At 37.0% G+C, this 18067-nt stretch overlaps 1 protein-coding gene across 26 annotated transcripts in view; it reads right to left on the bottom strand.

Annotated features, from left to right (window-relative positions):
- Positions 1-18067, bottom strand: part of LOC143021915 (uncharacterized) — a 1014474-nt gene that overhangs the window by 15709 nt on the left and 980698 nt on the right. For 25 of the 26 annotated variants that reach the window (XM_076179768.1, XM_076179769.1, XM_076179745.1 and 22 more), the window contains 5 exons: positions 13224-13358; positions 12633-12747; positions 10145-10256; positions 9118-9243; positions 8060-8157 (listed from right to left, as the gene is read on the bottom strand). In XM_076179768.1, coding sequence (XP_076035883.1) covers positions 8060-8157; positions 9118-9243; positions 10145-10256; positions 12633-12747; positions 13224-13358 — 586 coding nt within the window. The remainder of the gene's footprint in view (positions 1-8059; positions 8158-9117; positions 9244-10144; positions 10257-12632; positions 12748-13223; positions 13359-18067) is intronic. The other variant, XR_012966019.1, reaches the window with a different exon arrangement.

Genomic DNA, 18067 nt, shown 5'->3' with positions numbered 1-18067 from the left:
TTCAATTCCTCATTCTCCACCTTTACCTCTCTTAACTGTCTTTTTAGGTCTTCTATTTCATCAGTTAAGTTTTTATTCGCCTTTTCCAGTTCTTCCAATCTTTCAACCCTTTGTAAAATGGTGTTCATATGACCTAACCTACTCTCCAAGTCCTCGATCACCTTATCAACCTTCTTCTCTAGTCTTGTCAGTCGGGGGGGGGTTGTGTCCCCCCCACCCTCTTTAAATCCCTTGAAAATATTCTCATCACTTTCTGCTATATTGCTCCTATCTATACCTCTAATCTTCACATTCCTATTAGACATGTCGTCATCATCCAACTCGTCTTGGGGTCGTTTGTCTACCTTACGGCGGCCCGTCAGGGCCATTTCCTCCACTTCCTCATTACCTTCCATTTCCCCAGCAATCCCTCCCCCTCTCCTCTTTCCTTACTTTCCCACTACCCCACGAGCAATTTCCCCCCACCCTGCAAATACAAAAAGGCACTTCTCTTTGCGTTGGGATCCACAATCTTCACTTTTCTTCAGAACGTTCTTCAAGCCGTCCGTTCGTTGAAAGTGTGTGTGTGTATTTACCTAGTTGTATTTACCTAGTTGTATTTTACGGGAAGGGGAGCTATGCTCGTGGGGTCCCGTCTTCATATCTCATTTTATCTAAACTATTTTTAAATTCATGTATTGTTTTTGCACACACCACTTTCTCATCTAACTTGTTCCAACTGTCTATTGCTCTGTGAGGAAAGCTGTTCTTTTTAAAATCTCTTCTATAGCTGTCTTTTTTTATTTTCTTTCCGTGTCCTCTTGTATTTCTGTCATCCCATTTTATCAGATTCTCTCTATCAGTAATTTCTATGCCTTTCATGATTCTGTAAATAGCTATCAAATCTCCTCTCTCTCTTCTTTGCTCTAGTGTCTGTAGTTTAAGTTTTTGTAGTCTCTCTTCATATGATAGTTTTGAGAGTGTTGGTGCCAGTTTTGTAATTGCTCTTTGTATTCTTTCAAGTTTTTTTATACATTTTTTTGTACTTGGTGACCATATCGTTGCTGCATATTCCAATCTTGGTCTTATCAGGGTGATTAGGATTTTCCTCACCATTTCTTCATCCAGGTATGTAAATGCCACTTTGATTGTTCTTATTAAATTATAAGTTTCTCCAAAAATCTTATTTATATGTTTCTCAGGTGACATATTATTCATAACAATGACTCCCAGGTCCTTCTCATTTTCTACTTTTTTTATTCCTTCTTCTCCCAAATTATATGATCCTGTTATTCTGTTTTTGCTTTTTCCAAATTCCATTATACTACACTTTTTTGTATTGAACTCCATCTCCCACTTCCTACTCCATTCTTGTACTTTATTTAGATCTCTCTGTAGTGATTCACAATCTTCTTCAGTTTTCACTCTTTTCAGTAATTTTGCATCATCTGCAAAGAAGCTCATATAGCTTTCAATTCCTTCATCCATATCATTAATATATATAGCAAACATTATTGGGGCCAGAACTGTTCCCTGCGGGACACCGCTTATTACTTCATTCCATTTTGAGTGCTGATCTCTTATCACTACTCTCATTTTTCTTTCTTGCAAAAAGTCTTCCATCCAATTTAGCAATTTACCTTGTATTCCTCCTTCAGATTCTAATTTCTTAAGCAACTTCTTATGTGGTACTTTGTCAAAAGCTTTTTTTAGGTCTAGAAATGCACAATCAGCCCACCCATCTCTTTCTTGTATTATATCTATTAGCCTTGAATAGAAACATATTAAATTGGTGACGCATGATCGTCCTTGTCTGAATCCAAATTGCCTTGGATTTAGTACGTTGTTTTTTTCCAAGTATTTTACCCATCTACTTTTGATAATTCTTTCACAAATTTTTGCTATTGTACTTGTTAGAGAGACTGGTCTATAGTTGGTAGGTTCTTCTTTATTTCCTCCTTTACATATAGGTACTATATTTGCTTTTTTCCAATCTTCTGGAACTTTTCCTTCTTTTAAGGAACTGCTTATTATGCTATGTATTTTGTCTGCCAGTTCATTCCTGCATTCTTTCAGAATCCAGTTTGCTATTTCATCTGGCCCATGCGATTTTCTGACATCAAAATTACCCAAGTGTGTCAATATTTCATTCTTTGTTACTTCTATTTCTTCCATAGGGGGGACTTTTTCTTTCCACTCAATCTCTTCAGGTTGTATATTTTCCCTTGTAAACACTGATTTAAAATGTTTGTTCATAATTTCTGCCATTTCCATTTCCTCAGTGTATTCAACTCCTCCTTGTCTTAATTTCTCCAAGTCTTGTTTGTTTTTCAGTTTATTGTTTACAAATCTGTAGAATAGTTTTGGTTGATCTTTACACTTTTCTATAACATCTTTTTCATATTTTCTTTTTTCCTCTCTGCACTTTTGTACATATTAATTTCTATAACCAGTATATATTTTCCATTTTTCAGGTCTTCTGTCTTTTTTCCATCTGGTCCAGGCTTTGTCTCTTTTGTCCTTTAACTCCCTACAACTTTTGTTGTACCAGCATTTTACATATTCTTTTTCTTGTTTTTGTCTTGGGACATACTTTTCCACTCCTTTTTTGTAAATTTTTGTCAAAATATTCCATTTCTCTTCCACTGTTGTTTCTTCTTTGTATATTTCTTCCCAGTTTTCTTGTTGGAAGAATTCTCTTATTTTATCAAAGTTTGTTTTTTCATACATCATTCTTCCTTTTCTATATTGTTCATTTCTTTTCATATATTTTTCTTCATTAAGTTCCAGTTCAATCAATATGTGGTCACTTTTACCTATTGGTGTTTTATATTCAATCTTGTCCACTATTCTAGGTTCAGATGTAATTATTAAGTCTAGCCTCGATGGTTCTTCTTCATTTCTATACCTAGTGTTCTCTTGTATCCATTGTGTCATTGAATGGTCAGTAATCATCTCAAGTAGAGCATTTCCCCATGAGTCATCACCACTCTTTACTGTCATTTCTTCCCAGCAGATTTCTTTGCAATTAAAGTCGCCCATCATAACTATTCTTCCTCCGTCTTCCATTATTTTAGTTAATGCTATCCTTGTGTCCTCTAACATACTTTTATGTTCACTCTCCTCCCATGAGGCTGTTTTCGGAGGCACATAATTGATCACAAATTTTCTGCTCTTCTTATCTCGGTCTTCCACTTCTATCATAATCATCTCTACTGTATTCTTTCCATATATGACACCTTTCACGTTTATATCCTTCTTAGTCAGGAACATAACTCCACCCCCTTGTTTTTTCTCTCTGTTTCTAATCCAATAATTGTATGTATCATGTCCTACACTGTTGGGTGGTAGTGGGCCTTTTAATTTTGTTTCTACAATTCCCATTATGTCCGGTTCTTTTTCTTTCAAATAATCATTCAGTTCATTCAATCCTGTTATCAATCCATCTATATTTGTGTAAGACACTCTTAGTTTTCTGCCACTTCCATTGTATTCTCTGTTTCCCTTATGTTTTTCTTTAGTATGTCGAACTGCTTTATTTTCATGTTCACTACTCTCCAATAGAATCTCTCTTTCTCTGACTCCGTTCTTTCCTCGTTTTTTGCCTTAGCTTCAATTCTTTTCTGCTTTTCTGCCTCTCTTTCCTCCTTATTCATTTCTCTTTTTATCCATACCTTTTTATATTGATCATTTGTTGCTAGTTTCCCTGTCTTGGATAGAATTTTCTCTGCCGTTGTTTGTGACCTGAATTTAATCTTAATTGGTCTGTTCTTATCTGTACTATATTTTCCGAGTCTGAATTTTTCCTCAATTTCCTTTATAATTTCTGGTTCATCTTCCTGGACTAATTTTAATAAACTGCTTACTCTTTCATTTTCCTCCTTGATTCTTGCGGTTCTATCTGGGTTATGTTTCTCTTCCATTCCTAATATAATTATACATTTCTTTTTGTCAGCTAATTCTCTTACTATATTCTCCTTCTGTCTCATCACTTTAATAACTGAGTCTTCATTATGTTCTTTCAATTGCTGTTTGACTATGTCAGTGAATGAAACCTTATTCCCTTCTTGAGTTATTCTCCAATTTTTAGCTTCTGTAGCTATTTTCTCTCTGTTTTCATTACTATTCTTCTTCAATTTCTCATTCTCCTCCTTTACATTTCCTAACTGTCTTTTTAGGTCCTCTATTTCTTCAGTTAAGTTTCTGTTAGCCTTCTCTAGTTGTTCCAACCTTTCAATTCTCTGGAAAATGGAGTCTACGTTACCTAACTTACGCTCCAAGTCCTCGATCACCTTATCAACTCTCTCCTCTAGTCTTATCAGTCGGGGGGGGTTGTGTCCCCCCCACCCTCTTTAAATCCCTGGAACATATTCTCGTCACTTTCTTCTGTATTGCTCCTCTCTATACTTCTAATCTTTACATTTTTATTAGACATGTCATCCTCACTCAGTCTTTTGTTTACCTTCCGCTTGTCTGGCTGGGCCAAGTCTACTCCCTCCTCATTTCCTTCCATTTCCCTCAGTAATCCCTCCCCTTTTCCTCTTTCCCTACTTTCCCACTACTCCACGAGCAATTTCCCCCCCACCCTGCAAAAACACTAGGCACTTCTCTTTGCGTTGGGATCCACAGACTTCAGTTTTCTTCAGAACGTCATCCAAGTCGTCCATTCGCTGAAGTGTGTGTGTGTGTGTGTGTGTGTGTGTGTGTGTGTGTGTAGGGGGTTACTACAAATCATTCTATATGAGAGTAATTAACTCATGTATCTACCTAATTGTATTTACCTTATTGTGGTATTCAGGAAAGGAGCAATACTCATTGGATCTCATCTCCTCTTTCTATTTTTTTTTATTCATAATATTATTTTAGTTCCAGATATATTTCTTGTGAAAGAATCATTATGTTAATGATAATTTTGGACTGATCTAAAATAAAAGTGAGATGGTTCATGGGTGGGGTTGGGTGTTTGCCTTGGCTGGCTATCTCCCTTATAAAGGGGAAAAAGCCTATCTGTATTCAGATAGAATTTTTTTTATTGCAACCTAGCAAGATGAAAGTCTATGCAGCTGACACTCGATAATTCATCATTGTGATAATTTGGCACTTTTAGCTGAGTGCCAAAATTGAGTTTGACATCTCAAGATTATCCCAAGCAAATAGATGGTGCTGAAATAATTTTGGAATATGATATAGAAACTCAGGAAAGAGTGAAATATCAAGTAATGCATACTAGAGATCTGAAAAATTGAATAAAATGTTCACATGGAAATCATCTAACCATGCATATTATCCCATGAAGCTAAGTAATTTTAGGAACTGGAATGGTCAAAAGTTAAACCCAAAAGTTGCTGTCTCTATATGAAGGATAACATTCAAATGAATATAAAAGCACATAAAAACTATGTCAACCATTGATTCCAGATGTAAAATATAACACAGTAAGTCTTCGTTATATGGTACATATATTCCAGTATTTAACATGCTTTGGTGAATACCATTCAAATTTGACATTCAAGATTTTTTCTTTATTACAAAAAGTTACTAAAAACCTTATCCCAAATTGAAATTACCGTATACCAAACCCCTTATAACATGTAATAATGGGATATGGCAGACATACCTTCTCCCTGCTCTTTCCTCTTCAAAACACGAGCAGATGCTGTATCTGTGAATTTTTCTTACCGTAAATAAATCGAGGGTAGTAATTACCAAATACTATAACTGTGAATTTACCGGATAAAGAATTACCATATAAGGAGGACTCACTCCATGGCATTCAGAACGAATTTTGATTTAAAACCCAGAACTTCCAGAAGTACCACAGTTGTTTGACAGATGGAGTGATGGCGGGTGGTGGAAGGTGGCTGTGTTTAATCACTATACCTTTATTGATTTCTATGGCAATCCAAATTGTATAATTTAATACAAAGAGGAAGAAACCAACATGAATATAGTCACTCCATTGTCCAATGAACTACTATACTTCTTTTTATTATTTAATTATGAACTCATTTGATTCAACCTGTATGGTCCAGTAGAATCAAATCTGGTTGATGAATATAGTCACTCCATTGTCCAATGAACTACTATACTTCTTTTTATTATTTAATTATGAACTCGTTTGATTCAACCTGTATGGTACAGTAGAATCAAATCTGGTTTATGTATCTCACTTAATTTGAATAGTGAAACTCTTATCCATAACTATTTTTGTTGTTCTTTACCAGTACTGAGTATGCAATATCATGCCATTTAACATTAGTTTTGTACTAAGTTTACAGTAACTTTTTGTAACAAAGAAAAAATCTTGAAAGGTATGTTTGAGTGGTATTCACCAAAGCATGTTATATACTGGAATATATATTGCTAGGCAGTTGTCCTCCACTATCCCACAACCCTCGGTTGCATGATGTCACAAGAGAACACACCTGCACCTTGGTCAGCCGTGTCCGGACAGACAAGTGGTTCTTTGAGGACCCAGCTCCGTACATTCCATTCTAGCTGGGTCACTGGCCTAGGAACACCTTGTGTCTGGCTTCCCTTGTGGCCAAATTGAGCATGGGTCACAACCTGACCTAGTATATAGGCTGGATGGAATTGCTGAAGATTCAGATAATTTCTGAGCAGCATGCTGTGAGCCTAACTTGCTGCATCCGTTGCAGTCTCCCCCTCCCACCTCCCCTGATGGCAGACTGCCTTGGGGACACTTGACGAGCATTGCTGTTACCTCCCTTGCCATCTCCTCTTCTCCCCACTTCCCCATCTTGCTGCTCCAGCAAACCATCACCATTCTCTTAGCACCCAACTCTATTCTCTCCATCTGTGTTTGCCTTCCCCTCTATGTTCTGACATTTGGTGCCCAACATGGAACCCTGATCCCCAGCTCTGCTGACACATTCACATACACAAACATCACTATACTTATCAAATCACATTTCTTTTTATTAGTATTTTTCATTAATAACTATAGTTGTACAGACATAGATTTATTGGACATCAAATCCTCAATTTTGAGAAAAATATTTGCCTGCCTTGGGACCCCAAAGGGGTCTTCTGTCACCTTGTAAAATTTCTTTTGCTTGTTGATTTGGGAAAAAATGCCAATAATCTATCTTTATTCCTATAATAATAATAAAAGGATTAAAAAAACATGATGCTGAAGGTGCCAAAATTATTGAGGGTTGACATATAGGTAGACAATACAAAGTGAGGTCTGAAATGATTATATAGATTCATATATATTATGAATATACCCTGTCCAATATACACTATATATATATATATATATATATATATATATATATATATATATATATATATATATATATATATATATATATATATATATTATATATATATATATATATATATAGTGTATATTATCTGAACCTGGTCATACTGAGCACAATTTTCTATCTGGCTGTAATCTTTCTTAGAAAGTAAATAAAGAAAATGAAATAAAGCTTAGATAATAAAATTCTATCAAACCATTTGCTATAATTTTCATAGGCATTTACCTGTCCAAAAAGGTATACATTCTCAGTGGTACAGAAGTATCATATGTGTATCAATCTATGAATTCTATGGGAGGTGGTAATGCATTTGTGCAAAATTGGATAAAATTCTTATTAAACCAAGATGTCCCAATTTAGGAAATGAAGAAAAAAATTCTTTGAGTGATCAATATCTAAAATGCAAGAGAAAATACAATTCAAGAAAGCCTACTTAGAAAAAATCATTATATATATATATATATATATGAATAAAATAAGATAAATAAAATATAAATAAAATAGGCCTAGCAAGAGGAATATCAGTGAACACAAAGTTAAGTAAAAAAAAAATACAATCAAGTAGATTTGGAAATTTTCACTGCAAACCTTTAATATTATTACTTTTAGAATGTAAATATAGTTTTCTATAAGATTAACTAATTGAAAAAATGGAAATAATAAAATACTGGATCAGGAAACTTACACACAGTGTAAATTGTACTGCCTTTTACAACAGTGTGTAACTGGAACAAATTAATAAGAGGTCACATTTAGAAAATTTTAGACAACTGAGTGGATTGCGTACGTACCAGAGTTGAGTAGGGACTGGAGTATGAGGATGCACCATTGTAGAGCAGGTTAGCAGCTGGGAGAGCTGGACGAGGCATAGGCGAGGATGTTGGAGTCACTGTCAACACCAAATATAAGCACTCAACTGCTTTGAGATTTGCATCAAGGTGTTGCGTTTTTAGTACAACTTTTAGATTCTCTCATAGATGTCTGGCTTGGAACTGAGGATTAGCTTGAATATATTTTGGATCGTTTCTTCTTCTTTCGGTGCTTTTACTGTTCCTTACCCATGTCTGATATATTTCCAAGTGCAAATCAAATATCTAGAGCTAGATAATGAAATATTTGACTAAATCTATAATGCTGCAGGATGCGCCAGCTTAGCTGCTTCTAGAATCTGACTACAGGCAACACACGTCATTAAGCTTTCCTTCCTTGCAGCAGAAGCAGTGACAACCAATTGGTCTTTCCATAGACATTTCACTCTATGCAAACAAAAGCAAAAGTAATGACTATATCCAAGCATATAGTTAAGATATTCTGTATTTATTGACAAATGCATATGGCAACAGTTTAGCTTTCAGTATAAACAAAGAATTATAGTTAAATAATTTTGGTATCTTCCCTTCATCAGGCACAAGATACTCCCTCATTTGAATAAAATATTCAAAAAAGTTACACAATGTCAGTAAAGCCCTATTATGTGATGAAGGGTTAAACTAAGTTCTTACTCCTTGCAGAGCAGAGGGCTTATCCTTAGCTGGATAAACCATATAGTAATAGTCAAAACAAAATAGAATAACAGCTTTACTGCCCAATAAGTGGGTTAAGTGAAGATGGGTTTGCATATCTACTGGGCCAAAGGTACCTTTGCAACTAAATAAAATCTAGTGACAACTAAATAAAATAAAGTGGGGACAGTAAGAAAAAAAAAAATGGCAAAAATCAGGAAAAAAAATATTGTGTCCAATAATAGGTTAAATCTAAACAGAAAGTTTCATCACCATATGCAAATGTTAGATTTCTAGATCAAAAGTCACACTTTTACATGTGCTTCCCTGATGAAACAGCTACTCACTTGGCCTATCTGTTCCTGGTTCAACTAAGGTGTCGACGTACGAGACAGGGAAGATTCCCTTACGCCCACCTATCCGTCCTTCGTACCAGTTGTCGTCCACCCGCCTTGTCAGTACCACCAACTCACCTGCATTGTTACAAATTGTTAAGACTCATACATATGCTTATATATATACACACACACACACATATATACATTTATATTTTTTCTTTAAACATTTCTCCAAGAATGGAAATTATTAACCTATTCATCACTGGTACACTAAATATCTAACCCTCCTCTCCAACACATATATAGACATACAAAAAAAAAGTGGGGAAAGCTGTGATTTTTGCCCCCTTGTAACGAAAAATTGAACATAAAGACACTATCTACTCTTTACCTTACTTTGAGTATATTTTCTACTTTAGAATTCACACCATTCCTACTTCAGCATTCCTTTTCCCACCTTGTCATTTGCCAACATCTTTACCTTCAGCATTATTTTTTCCTTTCCAAACACTTTTCAATTTAATGTCCATTCTTCATCTCACTTGGTACTCGCATCTTCCTTTTTTGAAACCACTCTACTCTTTTTTTTCTATGATATTTCTTATGTGATCCATTAACAATGTTCCACAGAATTACTGGCATGCTCAATAAGCAAATTACTCAAGTTTTTGCATGCTTTCTCGTCTTATTTCCATTTATTCAGTGGCACTATACATGCCCCTTTTCAACCATCCTACTGTACATCCTCCACATTTTCTCACCATTTATTCTGTTCCACTTATTCCCAGCACCATATCTTCACAATACCTTATAGCTGTTTAGAAAATTAAATGCATACATGATTTTCTCAATAATGTTCCTCTATTTATATATTTTGAAGGTATAATGCTAGTGTATGTCAACTGAATGCTTTGCAAACCCTTGCATAGATTTTTGTTGCTGTTGTTGTTGTTTAAGTATTCAAATTTTAACTCGGCCATGGCATATGACTACAATACCTATTTCTGATACTGTATGCTGAGAATTTACATTTTACCTTTGTTAAGAGACATTTCCATTGATGTCTGAGCCTGGAAGGTGAATTTTGCTCTTGCTTGACCTTCTGTAGGTTTCCTATTAAGTGTTCTTAAACTGTCTGGTGGAATCATCTGTAAAATAAGTACAAGACAGATTAAATAGATGAAATGACCAAAGCTGTTCCAAGTATTTCCCTGCTAGGTTTTCTTGAGGAGTGGTAATGTATTGAAAATGGTGGTGTGTTAGTGTTTATTTTTGTAATATGTATGTTTTTGTATGGAAGCATTGTGGGGTACTATGGATAAATTGTTGTGATGAAAAATGCTGATAGTGTTGTTTTATGCTGGTCTGGTAAGCTGTGTTTGTTTGAAATGATGTGAGGGGTACTTGGGTTCATGGGCTATTGCATACAATTGACTATCTACTATCTATCTCATGTGTTGCTCAATGATGAGAATTATGGTTCCTGAATATATATATTCTGTTGTTTTAGTGCAACCAATCATCATTCCTTAGGATTCTTTTATGTATCTTTGTGGGCTGTCTATTTTCTTAGGTGCAGTTGTATTATTTTTCGTTGCACCTCTCCCCCCCCAAAAAAAAAAAAAAAAAAAAAAAATCGCTACTGATCTTACTATTAATAGTAAAAATTTTAGTTGCGCACATCTACGCGACATAGCAATAGAAATTTAAATATATTAATTTTGTAAATGATAATACATTAACGTAATATGCGATTCTCTTGGGGGAAATCAATAACAAAAAAGTTGCTAAAATCCATTTACTAACGAACGAAGTCGCGGCGGTTGAATGACACGCCAGGTTTGTTTTGATTGGTGCAGAGGTCGAAGAAATGAAAGGATGATAAATTAGTCTATTCTAACCTAACTTATATTTAGTAATTTTAAAGATCATCCTGGTCGTCTTATGAAAATAACACATAGTTCGAAATAACAATTAGAAATGCTGAGGATAACACAAAAAACATGTAAGCTTATTTCCATTGTGGTTCTCACGGATGTTGACGGCCTGATTATTATTGTACCAGACGACGGCAGTGCCCCGTGTTCTCTCATAAAGTCCAAGGAAGCCCTATTGTCTTTGTAACAGCGCTTATGAACGTCACCTGGAATTGGAGATCACCCAGTCCATGACGTTCCACCTATTGTCTGATAGTGACTGGACTGGCATAGCGTCCGGATCCTATCGGCTTCGTGGTTCGTTAGTAAATTTGCTTTAGCAAGGTTTTTGCTTTTTTTTTTTATTTCCGCCAAGAAAATCGCATATTGTATTCATGTACTATAATTTACAGAATTAATATTTAATTTTCTAATGCTATATTCTAAAATAATACCAACTTCTCTTCCATACACTCGAACCCACCGCTGACATTTTCAAGTATCACCCTTCATATATCTTTTCTCATAACGTGAGTAACTACGAATCCATACCAGCAGTGTTTAGTGGGTGTCATTAAGAAAAGCTAATTCAAGCGGGATCCGTCAATATAGCCGATTTATATGGATATTTTTCACAAGAAAATTAATAGTATACAGAAGCTATTGTCCACGAAGGATTTCCCTGCGCAAGAGTGTAAGACAGTAAGATTCGCGAATCTCGTTCAAATCGAACGAGTCCTTTCACTGAATCGGGTGAATCGTTCACTTTGAGTTTGTTTACATCCTGGCGTTATGCACATGTCGGTTGTTCGGAATGGTATAAAAATGATGTATACTGGTCATATCACGTACTGCTTGGTATTACAGGACTATTGGCTGTTCATTGACAGCAGCTCATGATAGGCTACGTGTTCCAGCTTCGAGACTCGAGTTACGGAATTGGGTATCGAGACGGAGTGAACTGAAGTAGAGTCGATGGACTTCAGCCGCGCTGGGCAAATTTACCGATTCAAGTTCCTCATTTTGTATTCCTTGCTCTTGATGTTCCGTATGCAGTGATGCTACTTCAGTAAATACATAAAATATTGGTTGTGGCTTCTCGTCCACTTAATGGGGTTAGAATATTGGAGAGCTATCATAATTCATATACTCCTCCGACACGGGCTGCGGTATACCGACGAATAGTTTCGCTAGCCAGCACAACTACCCGGCCCAGCGGGCCCACTGACGCACTCACGCATGCTACAGACTAAAATTTAGTCACTAAATTAATCGAGTGACTCCAGTATCCGATTCTCTTCAGTGAATCACTAAGAAAAACTCGAGTCACTACAAAGAATCGAATTTTCCATCACTACTGCGCAAAAACATGTGACATCATAGCAATGGAATTGTGGATTGCTATTGAATGATTTGATACACGAAAGAAATTTTGAATGAATATATACTATACATATTTCGTTCTACATATTAACAGACAAATCAGGATTGCTATTGAATGATTGATACACGAAAGAAAATTTGAATGAATATATACCATACATATTTCGTTCTACATATTAACAGACAAATCAATTGTTGTGGTTAAATTTTTATTACTGAACTTGCCTCAACATAATTGCAAGGGAAGATTCCTACTTGTCCTTTGAGTTCACCCTCAAACCAATTCTTGTCAATGTTGCGGCGGATAAAGATGACATCGTTTTTGTTGAAACTTAATTCCCTGTAAAGAAATAAATAAGTGATTTAGAAATGAATGACTAAAACATAGTGACTGTTGCTGATACTGTACTGGCTAGATCAATTCATGATATTTTCCAATGAAAGAGAAAATGTGATTCTGAATGAAGACTAAACAACTATACACTCATTTCCTGACGATATGACTTTTTCTGCTAAGAACTGTTAGACAAACATTATCTATTATCTGCGAATACAATATCAGCTAAGTGGTAGACTATTCTGACATTTTGAAGATTTTTCTGTGGTCTACGCCAGATGATTTAATTCATTAGAGGGTGGGGCATCATACTGAAAGAAATCTTAAACTTCAATTCTTAGTTTCCAACCATTTAAAGAAACTTTCAACTTCAGTTCTTAGTTTCCAACCACTTTCTTAACCTAATATTTAAGAAAATTATTGAATGGCACATCAAAATAATTCGTAGAGTCAAGCTAATAAACGTAGTGGAGCCTCACCTCTTATTCTGTGCAGTGAAGCTGAAAAGTGCTCTTGCCACTTGGCGGTTGGGGTCTGGGGTCTTGCGGCCAAGAGTACTTACGGCGGACTCTTCATCGTACCGATTCAGTGGGATTGGGGATTTTTGCAGTGGTCTGAGGAGAGACAACACAAAACAGATGATAAAATAAGATAAAACTCAAACAGTGATATATTCGTACATTTCATTCAAAAGCTGAGAAGAGAATAATGACCAAGGATTTGTAGTGAGAAGAATGAGGTATTGAATTATGCCCTCAATGGTAACCACAGACTGATAATAATATGGCTTGTGTTTGCAACTAGTCAAATAAATATCCTATACTAAGTAGAGGTTTATAATCATGAAGTGATTTATCTTTGCTTAACAATTATCTGCCTTTCAAGGTGGGCAGGTAAGAGACCAGTTGATAACTAGTGAGCGTTATTCAAGTGTATCTGTGGGAGGGGTAAAACTTAGATGGCTTGTGGTGGTTTCCACTGTTGGTGAAATTGGCTGATCTATGAGAGACCTTGTGACTGGAAAGGCATCAAGGATTGAATAATAACACATTTAGTGCTGTAGGGCTAACCCACAGCACTGGAAGAATGAAATAGCAATTAAAACGAGTTTAAATGAAGAACTAGATTATTCAAAATGTTTATAAGCAGACTATTGTTAACAAGAAACATAAAACAAGGATCACTGCGGAATGAAAGGGTAATAATGTTATGCCAAATCCCTGGCAGTTAGTTATATCTATGCAGTTAGTCTACTCAAATGACTAAAAAAACATTTAAAAGCTGACTGAGAAGCCACAAAAGAAAAACGAAAAATGACACATACCTCTCATGCAAGAAGGTAACATGCAATCAATAGCTCGGATTTCTTCAACCGGTCGGTTATCTTCACCAACATTAATATTCTAACAACTTTTTCTTCATCTTAGGTTTATTATAGTTGTACGAGATACATTGATGTGCATTTGTGCATGTGTTTATATATTTCTTTAACTGTGTTTAATATTTTCATTCTAAGCTACTGTACATTTAGGTGTAGTTGATTAGTCCTTTATATTACTTTCGAAATGTTAGTCATGTGTGGGTAAATTTTCGTCTACAAGTGTAACCTCTCGTTACACATACTAAATATACCCATTTAGTATGCAAACGGCGGCAATTTAGTAAATTACTGTGCACATTGTTCAATGTTAAGGAGTGTTCAGTGTGCAAAATTTGGATGTGCACATTTGGTAACAAATGATGCGGCAAGTCTTTACACTGAAGCATAGACTTTGAACTCTGTACCAGTTCAGCGCCCACATCAGATATATATTTCTTTTGAAATGTAAACGTATTCTTGATTTTGTACATTTTCTTTGTCGACAGGACGGCCGTCGAGCTTTGTAATCTGGTCATCGATGGACGAGTCGACTGCACTGATGCCAGACAAAGGCACCAGGCCTCCGTGTCGACTGCGCGCCAATGAAAACACTGAAGAAAACAGTCGAGAGACGGCTTTGAGGGTGGACAGGTAACGGCGGCGGTGATGATGGTGCCTGGGGTGGTGGTGGCTGGGGTGGTGGTGATGGTGGCTGGGGTGGAGATGGTTGTACTGACTCGGGGGGGAGGAGCTGGAAGGACGACTTAGGATGAGGGGGCAAAGTGCGAAGCAGTCACGGGTGGGGTTGGCTTTTTTTTTTTTTTTTTTCCTCTAAGGGGGCATCTCTAGCCAGAACTGGAAGTGGGAAGGTTACTCTGGGAGTGGTGGTGAGAGGGGTGAGGTGAAGGTGGGCAGGAAAGGGCATGGGCTGAGTTGGAGATGAAGAGAGAGAGAGAGAGGGAGAGGAAGGGAAGATGTTGGTTTATTGTAGTCTGTCACACTGTACTGAGGACAGCCCCCTACTTCGGTGGGACCCTGAGGAGATATCCTAAGACCCCTAGTGTGTTCTTTTTTGCCACTCGGAAGAGTTTTAGTGTAAGGGAAACGTGTGCATGTAGTGGGAAGGTAATGGACAAGCTTTATGTGTGTGTGTTGACTGAATAAGGTATCAGGCAAACCTAACAGGAGAACAAACATACATATGTATAAAGTCCTATTACTAGCATTTGTTTCAAATCTACCCTGGTCTTTCACATGTGAAACAAGAGCGGGATTACTGAGCCGTACGGGGCTCCTGAGAAACAAAATATGTATACGTATGAATATTTATACTCGCGCACGCACACACACACATACACACACACACACACACACACACAGATATATATATATATATATATATATATATATAACATATATATATATACATATATATAAATATGTATATATATATATATCGTGTGTATGTGCGCTCGCTAGCGCGGATACTTGAAGTTCCACTATGCAGACCACCGATTTATCTTCCTAGGCGACGAAACAGCCTCTGTACCTCATTGAAGTGGCCTAATCCTGCTTAGTAATGTATGGATGATGTGAAATATTTTGCGTGTTGGAACTGCTGTGGTTGTGAACAGAGTCTGAAGCCAGGTTAATCAGGTCGACCACACTGATTGGGTGCCAAAACTGAAGTGCAACACTGGTATGTTGCACCTTTGATGCAAGTCGTTGCAGAGAGGGGTTGGGAAGTCATGAAAGCGTGACTTGAATTTCCCGGGGACTGAACTCGGGCCTCCGGCGTCCGAGGCAGAAACGCTACCCACTATTACACCTTCTAAAGGTGTAATAGATTTATAATGTGATAGAGAGAGAGCGAACGAAAGTGAGAGAATCGTCTCAAATTAGTTTTGAGGTCGTTGCAATCAGGTTAGTTGGGTTTTAAGAGGTGATATTTCTAGATTTTTAGTCAGGATCTCTGCCCCACACCGAGAACCAAGTGCCGGCCCACAAGGTTACACCCCGACCAGTGGGGCACGAGGGGACTCGAATGGAAGGGTTGGGGGACTAAACGAGTGGATGGAAAAGTGGAAAATTAGTACGACGGCAAGCAGGGTTGACAGAGAAGCATAAGAAGGGGAATTAAGAGAGTTGGGAAGGAAGGTTGGGGATATGAAGGCTTCTGGGATTTGTGAGGGAGCAGAGAGGGGAATGGCTGACGTAGTTTGGAGTGGGTAGGGGAGCAGATGGATAGGTTAAGGATACGTAAAGCAGAGTTTAATGAAGCATAATGGAGGAAGGTAGAAGAGGAGGAAGGCAGGGGATGGTGACGTGGGTATTGGGGAGGTAGAAGGACAAGCCAACAATAACACTTGAAGAGTCTTGTTGGTTATTGTTCTGGTTTCACCTCACCTCACCCCGCTCCTGGCACAAAGAACTTTTACAGCACACCACAGTATTAGTAACAAACTACCAACCGTATACAAAACATGAGTTCAAAAGCTAATCAGTAGATATATATAATTTTTTTTTTTTGGAAATGACAAACAATCAAAATATAATACACTTTTAATGAGATTATGGGAAACAGGATTTTGAGATGCATTTCTGGCAGTGCAATGAGACGATGCAGTGGTGTAATTAATTCTATGCATTTCGCTTGCACAATGATGCATAATATTATAGCAAATTCACAGTATTATGGTATTTATATATCTGCATGCATATATCATATAGGCTGTGCAAATACAAACTGATGTTTTTTTCATGCTTCCATCTCAGACATCAGTTTGACTTGGTTTTTACTCTACAAATTGTCTAAGATTGCTTGTACTTATTTCATAAATCAAAACTGTTTTTTAACATTTCGTTTTGATGAAATAATTGCGACAATCTCTATTTTCATGAAAGACCTATTTTCTTGTTTGGATTTAAGTCAAAACTAGAACTAGGTTACTCCAATGTTATAAAGTGGATAATTTCTGAATAGTGCTTCGTATATATAGTACAGTACTTAATACAGTGAAAAAAATTAAATTAGACCATACTGTCAGGAAAATAATATGCGCATTTATCTATAAATATTGACAACAAAATTATATAATCACCAAGCAGGGTTATTTATAATGGCGATGAAATTTTCTTAATTTGTGCTGGTCAGTGACAGAAATTGATTCAAGCGAGAACAGGGCTCTGTCCACCTCGGTGGTATATTTAGAACTTTCTTCTGGCTAATACAATATAACCCTACTCAGCTAAGGGATTTGGGAAGATTTATAATATCCCACCTACCCCCTTTTCTTCCCTCCCTCCCTCTCTCTCTCTTTCTCCCCTCCTCTCTCTTTCTCTCTCTCTCTTTGTCTCCCTAAGTTCATTCCAAATCATAATGTCTTTTGAACTCCAAAAGGTCTGTGTGTGGGACACCTCAATGGCTATTGGTTTAATTCTCCTGGGGTGGGGGTGGGGGGATTCAACGACGAGTATTTGCAAGCAGTAGACCTGCAAGATGGGCGTTCAAGAGGAACATCTCCCTCCCACTCGTCTTTAAAACCCGTCAACACCCTCATCTCCATCTGAAAGTGCAGCCTCGAAGGGCTGTCACTCGATCCTTGGACTGGGCCTGAGACCTCATTATGTTTCGACAATTGACAACTGATTTCCTCCTCCTTCTGTTGCGACTCTTCGTCACTGGGACAATTCCACACTCATACAGCAAGAGAACAGTCTGACAATTCTTCCCAGAGGGGGTCTATGGGGGAAAGGGGTCGTTCAAGGACCGTTGCCGGATGTCCTGGGGCTGTGGGGTTCCAGTCAGTAAAACTTGAGGCAATAATTATTATCATTACCATAAACCAGTGGTTCTTAACTTTTTTTTTCAGTGCCTGTACCTATTAATTATCCCCCTCAAAAATTCTCGTACTCCCATCCATTATAAATACAATGCAAACATATGAAAAGGATTGGTGATAT

The sequence above is a fragment of the Oratosquilla oratoria genome, chromosome 43 (genome assembly GCF_046742065.1).
Source record: "Oratosquilla oratoria isolate Oo_2021 chromosome 43, ASM4674206v1, whole genome shotgun sequence".
NCBI classification, from domain to species: domain Eukaryota; kingdom Metazoa; phylum Arthropoda; class Malacostraca; order Stomatopoda; family Squillidae; genus Oratosquilla; species Oratosquilla oratoria.
This window is presented reverse-complemented; position numbering and strand designations above follow the sequence as displayed.